The sequence below is a fragment of the Calliphora vicina genome, chromosome 1, assembly GCF_958450345.1.
Source record: "Calliphora vicina chromosome 1, idCalVici1.1, whole genome shotgun sequence".
NCBI lineage: Eukaryota > Metazoa > Arthropoda > Insecta > Diptera > Calliphoridae > Calliphora > Calliphora vicina.
Genome location: NC_088780.1, coordinates 163,030,363 through 163,048,758, shown reverse-complemented (window position 1 = coordinate 163,048,758; position 18,396 = coordinate 163,030,363). Strand labels below are relative to the sequence as shown.

The 18,396-nt window shown below is 32.4% G+C and overlaps 1 protein-coding gene across 1 annotated transcript in view; it reads left to right on the top strand.

The window, feature by feature from the left end:
- The first annotated feature begins 1,152 nt into the window (after positions 1 to 1,152).
- Positions 1,153 to 18,396, top strand: part of LOC135964295 (probable sodium/potassium/calcium exchanger CG1090) — a 43,869-nt gene continuing 26,625 nt past the window's right edge. Inside the window, exon 1 of the mRNA XM_065516490.1 lies at positions 1,153 to 1,841. Coding sequence (XP_065372562.1) covers positions 1,839 to 1,841 — 3 coding nt within the window. The 5' untranslated portion in view covers positions 1,153 to 1,838. The remainder of the gene's footprint in view (positions 1,842 to 18,396) is intronic.

Genomic DNA, 18,396 nt, shown 5'->3' with positions numbered 1-18,396 from the left:
TGGAAATTACAAACGGAATGACAAACTTATATGTATATACCCTTTCCATTCATGGTCAAGGGTATAAAAAAAGTCAAACAAGTTTTTGATTTTGGAAAAAAAATTTTTTGTTTAAAATATTTTTTGCTCACGAAGATGAAAGGTATAAAAAGCATTCTGGCATTTTGGCATTCTAAGCTAGTTATGAGTCTCTAAAAACTGAATTTCACCAACAGAAACATTTATTTTCACCATATATAGTTAAAAAGTACTGTATTAAACTTCTTACCTAATTCTAACACACCAAGGTGAGTTTACATTTACTTAGTAAATTCAACAACCACATAACTTCACCTAAGAAACAGTAAAATATTGTTAAGGTGAGTAAACTAAACCAACACTGTTAAATAAACACATACAACAGAATTCTTATAAGGAAAATGTTAACGGTAACGGTAGTATGACTGCACCCTTAAAACACACATCCACCAAAATGTAAGATGGTGGTGGTGATAATTTGTTATCACAACAAAAAGCTAATGAATGAAACACAGAGAGTTGCCACTAGTTTAAAAAGAAACCACCATACTCACTGTTATTTACCGTTATAATGCTCTCTAGTAACGGTTACATATGTATTCATGTTTTGGATGAGTGTTTGTGGTTGTTTTCTCTTCTGTTAAACTTTCAAAGGTTTTGTTACCATTGACGAACTCTAGCATTAACAGTTTGCTCTGAGAGTCGCAAGTGTACGTAACGCAACGACGCTAAATAGAACGGAATTTTTTTATTTAAAATCTAGTATATTTTTGAAAAAGAAGCAAAAAATGAAACAAGAAATCCTTTAAACAAGTAGAAAATTTAAGAAATAAGAACGTTACAGACTTGTCGACGACAGCGTCGAGTGAAGAACAAAAATAGAAAAGAAAAATACATAATTACACGACTAATGCGTAAGAGTTGGTCTTCCGAAATTTGCAATTGAAAAATTATTTTTAAAAAGGATTTTGTTTTAATTAGAGGAAAATTATATAGATACTTAGGCAACAAAAAAAAAAAAATAACCAACAAAAAGCATGGCTTACGAAACGGTGTCATAAGAATTTCAAATAATTTTATTTTTTTTTTTGAAATAAAAGCAGAAAATATAAAGAAAAATAAAAGAAAATAAATATAGTGAAATTGAAAAAAAGAAAATGATGGAAAAAAGTGAATATTTAAATCAAGTGTGAATGAAGTATATGTATATGTAATATGTATATAGAAATTTAAAGAAAAATGTATAAGTGTGTTTGTATGTTATAGAAAAAAAAGAAAGAAACCAACAACAGCCATAAAACAAATTTCAATTAAATTTGGTATGACGATTTCTATGATTTCCAAAAACAACAGCAACAACAACAGCTAAAATAGCAGCAGCAACAACAAAAACAACATACCTACACAACGTAACTAACTACGCTCGTATATAAATACTTACGTATATATTTTCGTCTGTATCTATTTTCCAAAAAAAAAAAAAGTTTCTCAAAAAAAAACTACGAAAAAAAGGCAACAACATCGTTCTACCAGAAAAATTACCACCCACAGTAATAAGCAACGGGATTACGTGTGAAAAATTATTTTAGATTTGTTAACATTTGCCAAGACCGAGACAAAAAAAATAAAAAAAATCAAGAAAAACTACTACTGCTGCTGCTACTGCTGCACTACTTGGTGACAGTGGTGAATTCAAGTTAAGCCTCCCCAAAGGATACAGCAACACTCACTACTACCACAACTACTGCTGCTACTCATCATTCATTCAGTCAGTCAGTCAGTCAGACACTCACTCAACAACTAAATAACTAACGGACAAAATGGTAAATGTCATTTGCAACTGTATTTTTTGTTTAAAACAATTCGTCCTCTTCATGCTGTAGTTTTCTTTTCCTCTGCTCACTAGGATGACTCCTACATTTACATCTCTAAAAGCCTTAAGGATATTAATTACATTTCAATTCAATTCAATTGTAGTTATGTATATTTCCTTAAGATTTTTCTTTCCCTTATTTCCTTTTCCATAAATTTTTTTCTTTTTTTTTTGTTGCCATTTTCTCGGTCTTGTTCTTGTTGAACTAGCGACCTAGAATAAATACATTTTCATTATTATTTATTTTTTTTTTACAATTCTTTCTACAATATACTATATTTTGTATTCACATTTTCCAATGCTCTTAAGGGGCCAAGCGTCGTCGTCTACCTTTTTTTTTGTATTTGTATTAATAACAACAACTACATCGACAGCAACAGCAACAATATTATTACAACATTATTCAAAAGCTGAGCCCAAGAACAAAACAAAATAACAACAATAATAAATAAAAACATTTAAAACGACAATTGCATTTCCTCAATAAAAGCTAAAACAACCAAGACAAATATCAAATAATAACAATAATGAACAGCACAGAACCTAGTAAAATAAGGCAATTGTTGGGAAATTAAAAGCAACAAAACAAAAGGATTTTAATGACTGCGGTCTAACACTACAATAGCAACAAAACAGCAACAAGAAATACAAAAAAAAAAAAATAGAAAAAATCCAAACATCCAACACTAGAAATGTTGAATTTTTCACTTACAGGAAAAACATTTCTATTCAAAAACTCACACACATACACCAACACACACTTACAGCATTTCTTTATTTTTTTTTTCCATTATTTTTTTGTTTCCGTTAGTGCTGCCATGTTCAATAACTTGGGACTTAGTTGGCAGCAAGGGAATTAGAAAATTCCCAAAACGGAAATAAATGAAATTCCAAAAAAACTATCATCTTATAGGATTTTGTTATACTTATAATATTTGGCATTAAATTATGATGATTTTTAAGCATAGATAAATACACATAGATCGGAAGCTCCGCTTTCATAGACCTAACTCAGTTGTATAAAACCCAAGTGGTGACACTCGTATGTGTGATTATTTTAAGTAATATTTTTGTTTGAGTTTTTTTTTCAAGTTTCCGTTCTATGCATATTTCTCTATGTTTTTAAGCTAAATAGAAATCAATATTTTAAAAAGACCTGCTTTTGTTTGACCATAATAACTTAGTGTTGCCATATAAAACAAATTATTATATTCCAATGAATTCTATTGAATTTTTAAAACGGATTTGTTGCCCAATCTTTAATGATTCTAATTAGAATTTCTCAAAATTTTCGCTGACTTTTATAGCCACAATCAATAAATATGTGGGGTATGTATACTGATTTTGTCATTTCGTTTGTAACACATTAGCGGAGTTCACAATCTTATATCATTGTATATGCATTGCATTTTTACTTTACACTAACAAAATATACAGAAATACACCATTGCATAAATTTGTAATACAAATGCACAATATTGTAAATACCGCTATTAAAATATTTGTCACAGACCTACATTAGTATATATTCATATTCTGGGTCCTCATAATATTCTAAAACGATCCAGCTATGTCCGTCTGTCTGTTGAAACACAATAGGGCGCAAACAAAAGGAGCTATCTGGCTGAAATTTTCCACAAATACTCTTTGTTGGTATTGAAAATTGGGAATATCTGTCCATGAATTCACCTAGCTCTCTTAAAAATCTCCCCCCGGAATACTGTTTGAGCTGTCATAAATATAACTGTAAATACATTTTTTAAAAAAGTACTAAAACACTACTATTATTAAAAAGTACTAAAATAATAATTTTTAAAAAGGACTAAAATACTATGTTGTAAACTTTTTCTAAAATACTACTTTTTTTAAAAAGTACTAAAATACATTTTTTTGAAAAAATTCTAAAATACATACTACTTTTTAAAAAAGTACAATAAAATTTCTGGTTCTTTTATAGCGAAAATTCAGTTTTCGAGACAGCTCCGGTTCTTAATTAATTTCGAAAATCGAGATCACACTTAACTAAAATACTGCTGTTTAAAAAAGTACTAAAATACTACTTTTTCAAAAGGTACTAAAATATTACTTTTTCAAAAAGTACTAAAATTCTACTTTTTTAAAAAGTAGTATTGTATTACATTTAAAAAAAGTACTAAAATACTACTTTTAAAAAAAGTTCTAAAAAGTACTAAAATACTACTTTTTAAAAAAGTACTAAAGTACTAATACATATACAACTTTTTAGAAAAGTACTAAAATGCTTTTTAAAAAAGTGTGTACTTTTTTCTAAAATACTACTTTTTTAAAAAAAAAATTATGGGTTTTGTTATCGCGAAAATTCAGTTTTCGCTAAAGGTCTGTTTTTTAATTAGTCGCGAAAATCGAGCTTGCACTGTACTAAAAGAACTAAATATGTACTACTTTTTTTAAAAAGGTACTAAAATACTACTTTTTAAAAAATTATTGAAATACTACTTTTTAAATAAGCACTAAAATATTATTTTTTTTAAAAAGTACTAAAATACTTAATTTTTAAAAAAGTACTAAAATACTACCTTTTAAAAAAGTAAAAAATACAACTTTTTAAAAAAGTATTAAAATACTACTTTTTCAAAAAGTACTAAAATACTACTTTTTTAAAAGGTACTAAAATATTACTTTATCAAAAAGTACTAAAATACTACTTTTTTAAAAAATACTAAAATATTTTTTTAAAAAAGTACTAAAATACTACTTTTAAAAAAAATACTAAAATACTACTTTTTAAAAAAGTACTAAAGTACTAATACATATACAACTTGTTAGAAAAGTACTAAAATACTACTTTTTAAAAAAGTACTAAACTACTACTTTTTAAATAAGCACTAAAATATTATTTTTTAAAAGTACTAAAATACTTCATTTTAAAAAAGTTCTAAAATACTACCTTTTAAAAAAGTAATAAAATACCACTTTTTTAAAAAGTACTAAAATATGTACTACTTTTTTAAAAAGTACTAAAATACTACTATTTGAAAATGTACTAAAATACAACTATTTTAAAAAGTACTAAAAATACTACTTTTTAAAAAAATATTAAAATACTACATTTTTAAATAATATTTTAATAAGTATGTATTAAAATACTATTTCTTTTAAGAAGTATGTAAGGAGTGAGATCGAAAAATTCTTAACATACATATATGTTTATAAAAAAGAAACCACTAAACTTACAGCTTTAATTTTTTTTTTATTTGATTGAAATTATTATTACAATTTACAAAAAAAATTATTTTTATAGTTTTAATCACTAGTGATGAAATTTTGAACCTTTTTCGGAAACCCTTCCATTAACGTTTTTATAGTGCTTTCTGTCACTTTGCTCGAACATGTAGTCCATCTCCGTTTAAAATCTACCACACTTTTGGACACCTTTTTTGTACTCTTCAATTCTCTTTTAACAAGAGCCCAATATCTCTCCACTGGCCTTATCTCCGGGCAGTTTGGAGGATTTGCCTCTCTTGGTACAAATACCACATTATTGTTCTTGTACCACTCAAGGGCTTGTTTGCCATAGTGACAGGATGCCAAGTCAGGCCAAAAATAAGTGGACACATTATGAAGTCTTATGAATGGAAGCAGCCTTTTTTGTAAACATTCCTTGATGTAAATTTCGGTATTTATAGAGCCCGTTGTAACAAATGAGTGGCTTCTTTTGCCGCAACTGCATATTGCTTGCCATACCAAGAACTTTCTGGGAAATTTTGTCTGCTTTTGGGTCCTAAACTTTTCTTCAACATTCCCTCGAGCATCAGCAACATAAAATTTTTGACCTGGAAGTTGCGAAAAATCTGCCAGAACATACGTTTCGTCATCCATTATGCAGCAAGAATATTTTTTTATAAAACTTGACTTCAATTTCCGTGCTCTGTTTTTGGCCTCTAAATTTTTAGTAGCGTTCCTGTCAGGAACTTTTTGAGCCTTGTATGTTTTTAAACCTGCATTAGCTTTAACTTTTCGTACCAAATAGTCCGAGCACTGAGCTAACCGGGCTGCTTTCCTACCGGATGTGTTGGGAGCTCTTTTGAAAATGCGTTCTATTTTTTTGGCTTTAGAAACATCATGTGGACCATTCCTTCTACCTGAACCAGGTTTTCTATCAACTGACAAGTTCTCCCGGTACTGTTTAATAACATTGGAAACAGTTTGACGGCAGACCTTTGTATGCTTGGCCAACTTTTTGTAAGACCAAGTTGGGTTTTGTTGAAAATATTTAATAATTTCAGTACGCACTTTTTTCTGGTCACTCATTTTAATCAGATTAACAAAAAAATTAATATAATTGACATTACACATAATAACTGACATGTTTTTCAAAGGTAACTTGATCAAAAAAAAATTCAAATAATACTTGGGTTAAAAAATGTAATGAAAAACGTGTGTTAAGAATTTTTCGATCTCACTCCTTATGTACTAAAATACTACTTTTTTAAAAAAGTTCTGGAATACATGCTACTAAAATAGTACTTTTTAAAAAGATACAAAAACACAATTGCTAGAAATATAGTAGTATGTACTATAATCCTTTTTTTCGTAATTTTCAATACCTGGTATATTGATATCAATATTAGGTATGTAGGATACCTTATAGTTTAAAGGATATTTAAGTTTCAATTTTGAAATTTTCGATTTGTAACAACTTTATTTTGTTTTTCGCAAATATATTTCTTAAAAATAACTTTTTGCATACAAATTATACTGAAATTTATTTTTTTATTATTTATTGGAAACATAACAATATTTTTAAACAGTGACGTACATATACTTGGTAAACAAAAAATGCTTAATGAACTTCCTAGCCATAAAGTAACATAGAGACGAGACGTAATTGTCAAAAACCTAAATCAACAAAATAGATGTTAGTTAATGTATTTTGTTGTTGTATCAGACATATGATTTGTTGTATTTTTGTTTGACAAATCGGTGTGTCTCGTCTCTATGTATAATTCTCTATGTTCCTAGCCTTTATCATAAATATTTTTTAAGAAATTGCATTATCAATTTGAATTTAACGACTGCTTCCAACATTCATAATGTTTATAAACATTTTCATCATTAGAAACTTCTACTTATCAACAATAACACGCTGTTATTAATAGCTTCAAAAGCTCTAGGTGATCATTGTGTTTTTCCATTAGACTAATCATGAGACATCTAGAATATGACGCTGTATATATAAATAGTAACCTCAACTGTATTACCAGTGTGTTTTTAAAGTGAGTGTATTAAAAGAGAGTAACTATTTAAATTGTTGTATTAAGTTAAATAAATAAATAGTTGTTATTTGCACTTAAAATAATCCGATTTATTTAAAGGACATAAGCCACAGTTTTGTAAATAGTAAAAACGTAACAATATGTTTCATTCAATGAACAAAACCATATTTTGTTTGTAAACTTGTGTAATTATACGATATGAAATAACAATAAAATAAAACTAATAATGCCGCCTGACGTGGCTATTTATTTTAATTGTGGTCAACGAAAACTATTTTCTATTTGCATTTGCATGTTGGGTTTTGTATTTATAAACAACAACTAATCAATTATTAACACAGTTTTAAAACATTCAAATATTTATTGATTTAAATGAATAGAATTTGTCATTAAAGACAGGCATTGTTCTAATCAAGGTATAATGTTACGTCTGAGTGGGATTGCCAGACTAATTTACTGATTACTTAATGTTGGTATTTCAAACTGAATTTCCTGAAAATCGATTGCTGAAATTCTTACACTATGTCTACAACTCTACAACTAACATGATGTTAGTGATGGGTATATACTCATCATTTTAGGCTTTTATCAATGTTTTAACACGGTTGTTAAGCCATGTGTTTTAACAACTCTCTTATAACATCATGTTTTAACAGCATTTCGTGTCTGTTGTAGACGGGGTGTTAGGATTCCAAACTTTTTTCTGAGTCCAAGATAGTCGAAAATAAAAAAAATCCAAATGAGGTCTCATTCGCTTAGAAAGCGAAAACAAACAGTTCGTTATATATTAACGACAGGTGCGGATCCAGAGGGGGTGAAAAGGAAATCCCCCCCCAAAACCGAATAAAAAGAAAAATGTAGAACAAATTTAAATTTTTTTCCACCCCAAATGGTTGACCTGGTCCACGCCTGATTTAGGAATAGGACGTTAATTTAAATAATTAAGTAATATTATGCTAAGAATGTTAAATCAATATCTTTTTCATATATTTAAGCGATGATTTTTTAATTCCAAAAATTGTATTACATAATTTTGTTCAATGCAATTATATTAAATAGTTTTCTAATTGGAATTTTAAAGTAATGCAGCTATTAAAATAATATTGCCAAACTAATGCCTGATATGTATTTATGAAACTTAAATAAATTAAAGATTTCTTTGAACTATATCATTATACTTCGAGACACTTAATAAATTGTATTATTCCTTAGGAGTCTGCCAAAATATGTACATACGAAGGAAGGGTATTTTGGCAGGAATAATAAAATGTTTAATCAATATTTGCTTATACAAAAAAAAAGCTTCTTTTATATTTAGGACAGCATTTTAAATTATGAAAAAGGTCATCATCCATTTTTCATGTTTTATCTTATACAATTTACAACCCCAATTATTCCTTAAATGTGTCGTACATAATTATGTACATATTCTTTTAAAAATGTTTTATGACTTAAATCAATATTTTACAAAAGTTTTCTTTTTATTATTTCGCATTTCTTTTGCTTAATCGTCTCTTTTTAAACTTTAATAAGGTCATGTACAAAATTCTTATAAAATTTGCTGCCAAAAAATAAAGTTATTAAAAGTTGTGTGTTTTCTGGGAGACAGCAAAAATAACCTAAAAATAAAAAAAAAATTGGAAAAATTCCCAATTAGGGATGACTAAAAACAATTCTTAATTGCTGTCACAAAAAGTTTTGAATTGTAAAATAGGGGGTCTATGTTTTTTGTCTAAGTTAGCTGCAGATTATGTTAAAGTCTTATGGAAAACATTTTTATAAGTTTTTTTGATTTATAAAGAAGCAATTAGTAATACACAGTGAAAATAGTTTCGTTGTGAGTACCGATTTTGTGTCCAAATTTTTTAGCTGTTTCTGCAAAATTTAAAATGGGGAGACAAGCTAATTCGATTGCCATAGCTATTATTATTTGTCTGTGTATCAAAATCTATCTTTCTTCCCCATGTGCCGGCATCTGCCACATCTGTCCAAGTCTGCTAGGGTGCTTACTGGTCATTCATTAGGCTACCAGTGTGTTTAGTGTGTTTTTTGATCTAGTTGTTGGCTACTTCGAACTTCGGCTGGTTCGAATCCGTAAAATATATACTGAATATGATAAATGAACTAGATCAAGAGTAGATGCTTGCGAAATAAGTCGCATTCAGTTATCCATTAAGATCACAGTGTGCAGTTCCCGATACCGATCGTATAGATCATTCAGCTGAATGTGTCTGCTGAACGATCAGAAATGTTTGTCTTAACAAATTAAGTTCCGGAAAGTGAAAATCTACCTCTTCTTCTACTAGGTGCCGGCATCTGCGATAGTAAGAAGTCCGTGTATGCTTTGGTGCTTAGTGATGATTTATTTTAGCATCGAAATATCATTCAGGTTTCTATTCAAGAGTTGTAAGCATTCTGAAGATATTGTCGCTTTTAATAATCCCAATAAAACAGATCATTCTCTGACCAGCTCATCTGCCTGCTTGTTACCGCACAGTTCTCTATATCCAGGAACTAGGGTTCCTAATCTTGATAATAACGCGGAATTTTTCGGGAATTATATATCAGCTATCTTCATAAAGATATAGTATTTTTCTGAGTAGATAAAAACGATTTTTGTTTGATTGACATTCGATTGTTTCCATAGAATTTTTCCATACCAACAGAAAATCAGTTGACACAGAAGTATTACGATTTCAGAAATCGAATTTTTGTCTTCTCCCAACTAAAATTTTTCACTCACAAGAGAAAAATCCGACATTTAAGGTGAATCATTTGATTATCTATAAATTCGGTTATCACAAACAAAACTAACAGAAAATTATAGACTCTAAAATGGTATAGACTCTGAAACCATCCAACCGAATAGCTCCAAATCGGTTTCATTGGAAAGGAAAATTTCTGAAGATGGGTTTAGACACCATTTGGTTCATTCGTAAAACCGATTTTCGAATTTAACTTTTGAAAATTTGTATGTATAAACTTATGCAAAAAATAAAAAAATAAGTGGACAGGTGTATGGTACTTTTTGATTTTTTTTTTCTTGGATCAGATGACCCCTACTCATGCAAAGCATTGTGTTGGAACTAGGAAAATAGGTTATGGGAGGGAGGATAGAGGGAGTAGTGTTTGTGGACATTTGATTTGAATTTTCCTATATTGAAAGTGGGAGGAAATACTTCAGGAGGAAGCTTATTCCACATACGGACAGTACGGCTAAAGAACGAATTTTCCCTGTAATGTGCCCTAATAGAGCTGGATAACCTACTGTCACCGATAAGCATCTTCGCCCTCTCCTGTACGCGTCGAGTAACTCCAAAATAGACTTCGAAGCACCGGCCCACACATGAGAGTTGTATTCCATTTTAGGTCGGATATAAGTGGTGTAAATAGTAAGGAGATCAGATGGAGTGAAGTATTTCTTACACCGTTTTAGAAAACCAAGGCACTTGAATGCTTCTTTCGACACTCGAAAAATGTGTTTTGTCCAGCGGACATCGCACTGAATACTCATGCCTAGAACATCAATAGCTTCTGATTCCTTGATATTTACACCACCCATAAAAACAGATGGAGCAACATGATCTGTTGTGCATTTGTGGGTTAACGTACAACATTGAGTCTTGCGTGCAATAAAATCGACTATATTCGCACAACCCAGAGATTGTCACAAGATCTTGGTTGAGCGTATCATTCATATTTTGCCTCATTGCCCCAATCTCCGACAGGCTTGGTCTATAATTGAATGCATATGAATGGCAAATGTTGCTGTCATCTGCAAAAGAGTAGATAGGGTTGGAAGTTTGACGTAGAAGGTAGTTTATAAAGATAAGAAATAGAGTAGGAGAAAGGACGGAGCCTTGCGGTACCCCTGAATTGATCTTGAACTCGTTTGATGAAATTCCATCTATAACAACTCGTATAGTGCGATCTCTGAGAAAGCTCGATATAAATCGACAGAAGTTATTACCAACACCAAAAGCAATAAGTTTTGCTAAAAGCGCACCATGCCATACTCTATCAAATGCTTTAGAAATATCTAGAGCCACCACTTTACTTTCGCCAAAACGGTGTATGGAACGACACCATTTTTCCGATAGGAAGGCTAACAAGTCTCCCGTAGTGCGCCCTCTACGAATTGTTGGACTCGAAATATTTCACAAGATGGTAGTTAACCATACTCTCCATAACTTTGGAAAATGCAGAACAAATTGCTATTGGGCGATAATTTTCAGGGTTGTTAGCCTCTCCCTTTTTAGGAATTGGCGTTACATTAGCAACCTTCCAACATACTGAAATTTGCCGGCACGGTATAAAGTGCTGAAAAGGTTGGCTAAAGGACGAGCTAGCGTCGAAGAACACTGCTTCAAGACCAGTGCTGGTATACCATCAGGCCCAGGAGACCAACATAAAGGGTCATAATAGATATATGTACGTAGCCGTGACAGCTCTTCCATGCGCTGTCTAACTAAGCTCGAGGAAGTGGAATAGGATTTAAATTTCGTTGGAGTGTGTGATACCAGTGCTCCAACAAATATTTCTTTTCCATGCTTCCGCAGCTTAAAGGCGAGTATCCAGGGGGTGAAATTTCCTCCCCTAAAACAGAAAAGTTTTAAAATAAAAACAAAGTAAATAAATTGTTTCCCCAAATGATTGACCTAAATCCGTACCTGGTCTAAAATTCACTAGACCAATCTATAAGATGTGTTTAGAACTGTAATTCTTGCTCTTTTATTAAACAAATGTTTGTTAAATTTTTCAATATTAAAAACAATTCCCATCCCTTCATCTGGCAACACCATTTCATGTGCCTATTGTTTTGCTCTATTACCACTATAATGATGTAACCCTCCATTAAAAGGGGGAAATTTACAAAACCCCTAGAACTCATACTCAAAAAAATTTTCTCACTTGTTTAGTTTTTCGAAAGAAAAACAAAAACGGTGACGAGTGCAAACACAAAAAAACAGAAATTAAATAAAAATAGAGTATAAAAATAACGTCATGTTGGGTGTTTGTCTTTTTATCTATAATATTTTTTACACTAAAGATTTAAAATCATTTGTTAAGTTCAAAAAATAAATGTTAGTTTTTGTTGTTGCACACACAAGACTTGTCTTGTGCCAACACCATAAAAATCAACCCCATCTCCAAATATTCGTTGAACCAACCAACCATCCAGTCATGCATACCTCATCCTCATCTATCTATTCTAAGCTTCTGTTATCTATTTCTCACAGTCCAGCAACAAAATGTTATTATCTCTTTAAAAGCACATGCACATACAAACACTTAGTTAAATTTACACAAACATTAACACTAACACATTTACACAAACATCCACACAGCCATACATACATATAAATACAAACACATTGCGTTTTTGCAGTCATCGTTTTGGTCGGTCCGTCAGTGTATACTAGAGCAAACAAGAAATCGTAAATCGATAATGTGAGATACTAACACACACATCCCCACATCCACTCACTTACTCACAGCATGGTTGAGCAGAATATGGAACAGGGCCGAGGAGAGGAGAGCGGCACAGAGCACCAACAATCCACCAGATGTCACTTACACTATGACCGAGTGGCCCACTCACATTTAACACACAGTATATGAGGAAGAACAAGAAGTACGAGTAGAATGAGCTCCTTGTTTGTTGTTTTTGTATAAAAAACAGTGGTACGAAAGTGTTTAATGGGGGAATACACAAATTATATTTGTGAATAATTTTAATTTTAAATTTATTTTATTTATCCTTTAAAGGAAAATGTAATAAGTAGCTAAAAAAAGGGCGGTTGAGCCATTTTTGAGTCCTCAACAAGACAGTAGTTTGAGAGTTCGTAAAGTCGTGGAGAAGAATTTTTGAAATCTTTGTGTTTCATGATAAAAAAGATTAAAACTTCTTAAAATGTATAGAAGAATGAAAATTTGTTATATTTTAAGATTTAACTATACTATGAAGGAGTTTCTGGGGTCCATTATCATTGGTACCATTGTGATACCTGAAGAAGGATCAGGGAAATAAACAGGAATGCCAGTTTGTCGCTTGAATAATGCCTCTTTTCCATTATTGAAATAATGCTTTCTTTCGCTCTAAAAACTAAATTTCCCTCTTAGGACCAATGAACTAGAATTCAGATTCTTCCAGTTGTATTTTTCCATCAAATTATCAGTAAATGTTACAAATTTTGATAGTTTGAACATCCCAAGTTGAGCCATTCAGATTCGATACAATGAAGAATCCCAAATTGTCATTCTGAAAAGAGATGCCCTAGTGTGCTTACACTAAATAAAAACTGAAGGTTGCTTAACCTTCAGTTTTTATTGATGTCTGCCTATCGGTGCAAATATGAACAGCCTATTTGAAATTCAAAAGAATTATTCATCCTTAGGGGCCAAGAACGTATAAAACCAATTTTGGATACTCTGTTCTGAAGTGAAGCATATCTCAGAGAGAGCGTTCTACATCGATGGAAGCAAATAGTAGTTAGACGGGGCAAGGCCTGGATTATAAGGCTTCTCAACCTCTTCTTTCTAAATAGTTTTAACAGGTATTGCAACATGTGGCCGAGCGTTGTCATTATGGAATAGTACGGCTTTATGTCTGGCCGCATATTCTGGGCATTTTTCGGCCAATGTTCGATTCAAACAATTCAGTTGCGTTAGGTTCCCTGTACCACCTTTTGTTACCACCAAATACCGAGAATAACCTTAGCGCCATGGATATTTGGTGTCGATTCGGCTGGTTGGAAGGGCTTCACATACGATCTCTTACACTTCGGATTATCGTAATGGATCCATTTTTCATCGCAAGTAATGATTCGGTGCAAAAATGATTTTCGTTTATAGCATCCGAAGCGTGTTTCAAGGTCATTCGGCTTAAATTCGCATGGTACCCAATTTCCCTGCTTTTGGATGAATCCATTTGCTCGCAAATGTTTTAAAATTGCTGCTTGAGTAAATCCCAAGTGCTAAGTCTATTTTGTGGTATGTAAACTTATAACTATCCATCATTATAAATCATACCAATTAAGTGATAAAACTGCATTAAAACACTAAGTAAAGTGGTGACTGTAGATATTTCCAAGGCGTTCGATAGAGTGTGACATGGAGCGATTTTATCAAAACTTGTTGTTTTGGTCTCGGTAATAACTTTTCTCGATTTATGTATATCGAGCTTTCTCAGAGATCGCACTGTATGAGTTGTTATAGATGGAATCTCATCTAACGAGCTCAAGATCAATTCAGTAGCGGAAGGCTCCGTCCTTTCTCCTACTTTATTTCTTATCTTTCTAAACGGCCTTCTACGTCAAGCTTCCAATCCTATCTACTCTTTTGCAGATGACAACAACATTTCATTCCATTATAGACCAAGCCTGCCGGAGATTGGGGCAATGAAGCAAAATATGAATGATACGCTCAACCAAGATCTTGTGACAATCTCTGAATGGGGTTGTGCGAATAGAATGGATTTCAATGCACGCAAGACTCAATGTTGTATGTTAACTCACAAACGCACAACAGATCATGTTGCTCCATCTGTTTTTATGGGTGGTGTAAATATTAAGGAATCAGAAGCTCTTGATGTTCTAGGCATGAGTATTCAGTGCGATGTCCGCTGGACAAAACACATTTTTCGAGTGTCGAAAGAAGCATTCAAGTGCCTTGGTTTTCTAAAACGGCAAATGTTGCTTTCATCTGCAAAAGAGTAGATAGGGTTGGAAGTTTGACGTAGAAGGTCGTTTATAAAGATAAGAAATAGAGTAGGAGAAAGGACGGAGCCTTGCGGTACCCCTGAATTGATCTTGAACTCGTTTGATGAAATTTCATCTATAACAACTCGTATAGTGCGATCTCTGAAAAAGCTCGATATAAATCAAGAGAAGTTATTACCGACACCAAAAGCAATAAGTTTTGCTAAAAGCGCACCATGCGATACTCTATCAAACGCTTTAGAAATATCTAGAGCCACCACTTTACTTTCGCCAAAACGGTGTATGGAACGACACCATTTTTCCGATAGGAAGGCTAGCAAGTCTCCCGTAGAGCGTCCTCTACGAAAGCCATACTGCCGGTCGCTGAGTAAATTGTTGACGTTACATTAGCAACCCAACATACTGGAAATTTGCCGGAACGCTATAAAGTGCTGAAAAGGTTAGCTAATGAACGAGCTAGCGTCGAAGAACACTGCTTCAAGACCAGTGCTGGTATACCATCAGGCCCAGGAGACTTATTTATGTTTAGATCCGTTAAAACCCTTTATATTAAGGAATCAGAAGCTCTTGATGTTCTTGACATGAGCATTCAGTGCGATGTCCGCTGGACAAAACACATTTTTCGAGTGTCGAAAGAAGCATTCAAGTGCCTTGGTTTTCTAAAACGGTGTAAGAAATACTTCACTCCATCTGATCTCCTTACTATTTACACCATTTATATACGACCTAAAATGGAATACAACTCTCATGTGTGAACCGGTGCTTCGAAGTCTATTTTGGAGTTACTTGACCGTGTTCAGGAGAGGGTGAAGGTGCTTATTGGTGACAGTAGGGTATTCAGCTCTATTGATTCACTGGAACATCGTCGCAATGTGGGTTGTGTTTCACTGTTCTACCGATACTACAATGGTATGTGCTCTGCAGAATTTACGGAGCATGTTCCCGAAACTTGTAGTTTTTTACGCAACAGACGTTGCAAGGGCTCATCAATTTGTTGTCGACTGGACAGTGGATCACACAACACATTACAGGGTGTGGAATAAGCTTCCTCCTGAAGTCTTTCCTGTCACTTTCAATATAGGAAAATTCAAATCAAATGTCCACAAACACTACTCCTTCCTCCCATAATCTATTTTCCCAGTTGCAATGCTTTGCATGCGTAGGGGTCATCCCCTGAGTGCTGGCTCATCAAAAAATAGCTAACGATATTATTTCCTTGATTTAATACAAATTTAATACTAAACAAATTTCTACTAATTCATTACACTGTAACTATGGCAATTTTCTCTTCATGTTTAGTGTCTCTCGCATGAATACCGAATATATATACAACATAAAGCTCACTTAATGCAAGAATGACACAACTCAAAAAATACCGTTTCGAAAATGAAATAATTTTATTACTATTTAATTATATTTAAAACAAATTACATAAATAGCGAAATACTTTCTAACTTAAATAAATGTCGGTTAAAGAATAAATTTTGTTTTTATACATTTGAAGTTATTACCTTCTTACATTAAGTGAGCGATATGTAAACTTAACAGTGTGATATAAGCAGCCATAACATGTGATGGTATGTTTGTGTCTGGTGGTGGTGATTTTTTTTTGTGTATCATGCGAAATAAACAACCAAAACTCCCCACTCTCACACTTACTCGCTCTGCTCTCTCTAGCTCGTGACATTTTTGCAAACTCTACTCGTAAAGCCCCATAATGGGAGACAAACTGTTGTGCGGTGTTGATTTATTGTTTTTGTTTTTTGTCAATAAATTTGTTATTTTTGTCGTTTTGATTCCACCATATAATAGGAGGTGTATAATTTTGCTTATATATGTACATATACTGATAGGGTGTATGGCTGGGTGTATATATTTCATGTTTGTACCCAGTCTGCAATTGAAAGATTGTTTGGTGACTAATCACCGAAATGAGTCTTATTTGACTACATACTTTTGAGTACCAAACACTGATTAATTAATTGCGCGCTTAAAAATTTATTCGAAAATGATTGCCATTAATGCTTAATTTATGATTTATTTAAAAAAACAATAACAGAATTGAAACAGCAATTATCAAACCCCTAAAATAGCCTTTCAGATGTGGTATATGAAAGCTATTTTCAGGAGTAATTTCAGTAAGTAATTCTCGAAAGGGAAGTATAACTAATTATGTACTGATAGTCACAAAATGATATTTTATAGTTTGTGTATTAATTGTAAATTAATCTTAGAATATTCTCGCCAGCCACGATATCAAAACAAAAATTGTGGAATAGAACGAATCAGATTCAGGATCGCGTAAATTTGGTTAGCTGGGGCACACAATGAGAAATCCAGCTAACGATATAACTAGGCAGTCCGTCGAATATAACCCTCAAGGTTCTAGGAGACCTGGCAGACCTGCAAATACTTGGAGGCAACAAATTGATAGACATATCTTATGAACGCGGTTTTTATTTTTAATAACTTGTATGACATTTTAGGCATCTTTGAAAATGATCCTAGTATTGCAATATAGGACTATATGTCACCAACTCTGATGTTAGATATGAAGTTTAGGGTCCTTATACCTGAAAGGGACGAGTGGTTAAATCAGACATGGTGGCAGAATAATGCCGATCATGTGTGGTTTACTGATGGTTCCAAACAGGCTAATGGTGACACCAGTATCTATGGGTCCAATTTTCAAAGGGTTATCCCAATAGGAACATTCCCATCAATATTTTAGGCGGAGATTTACGCCATCCTTAAATGCTTAAATGAATATTTAAGAATGAGATCTTAGAGCTTTCTCATCATATGAAGTGAGGTCTGGTGTTGTTATGGACTGCTGGACATCATTAAATGTACTCGGAGCACACTATGAACTTACATTATGCTGGGTACCTGGCCATGAAGGTGACGCTGGAAATGAAGATGCTGAACTTTTCTTTGGCATCCCTCATGGATACCCTAGGGAACGTATTCGTTCTTGGGTTGAATCGGAATTTTACCAGGACTAAGGCAGTCCAAACGATTCATTACCCTTTCCAGGCGTAGATCCCAGTCGTTGCTTTCACTCGGAAAGGGATACCAGATACTCACTGGTTTATTCACCGGACACTGTTTATATTAGGTAACGCACAGTGGTATGAGAATAAAAAAAGAGGGATATAAATCTGTAACTTATAAACCCTTACGCCGATTTGAATGAAATTTCACATGCGCAAAGAGTCTCAGCGAGTTGTTAAGTTTTCGCTAATTTATTTGACACGTAAAAAACATAAGGTAGACATGTTATATATCAATGGATAGAGGATTTTGTCTACTTTTCAAAAATGTATACAACTTTTGACAATTAAAAAATTCATGGAATGCTTTTTTTGAAAAACATGACAAAAAATGCTTTTTATTGAATTTTGCATAGATACAAATTTTTCAAATGGAAATAAAAGTTTTATTTATGAATATTTTTTAATGAAATTTCACAGTTATGTGAAATGGAAAATAAAAACAAATTTTGAAATTTGTTATCAAGTATCCCGCA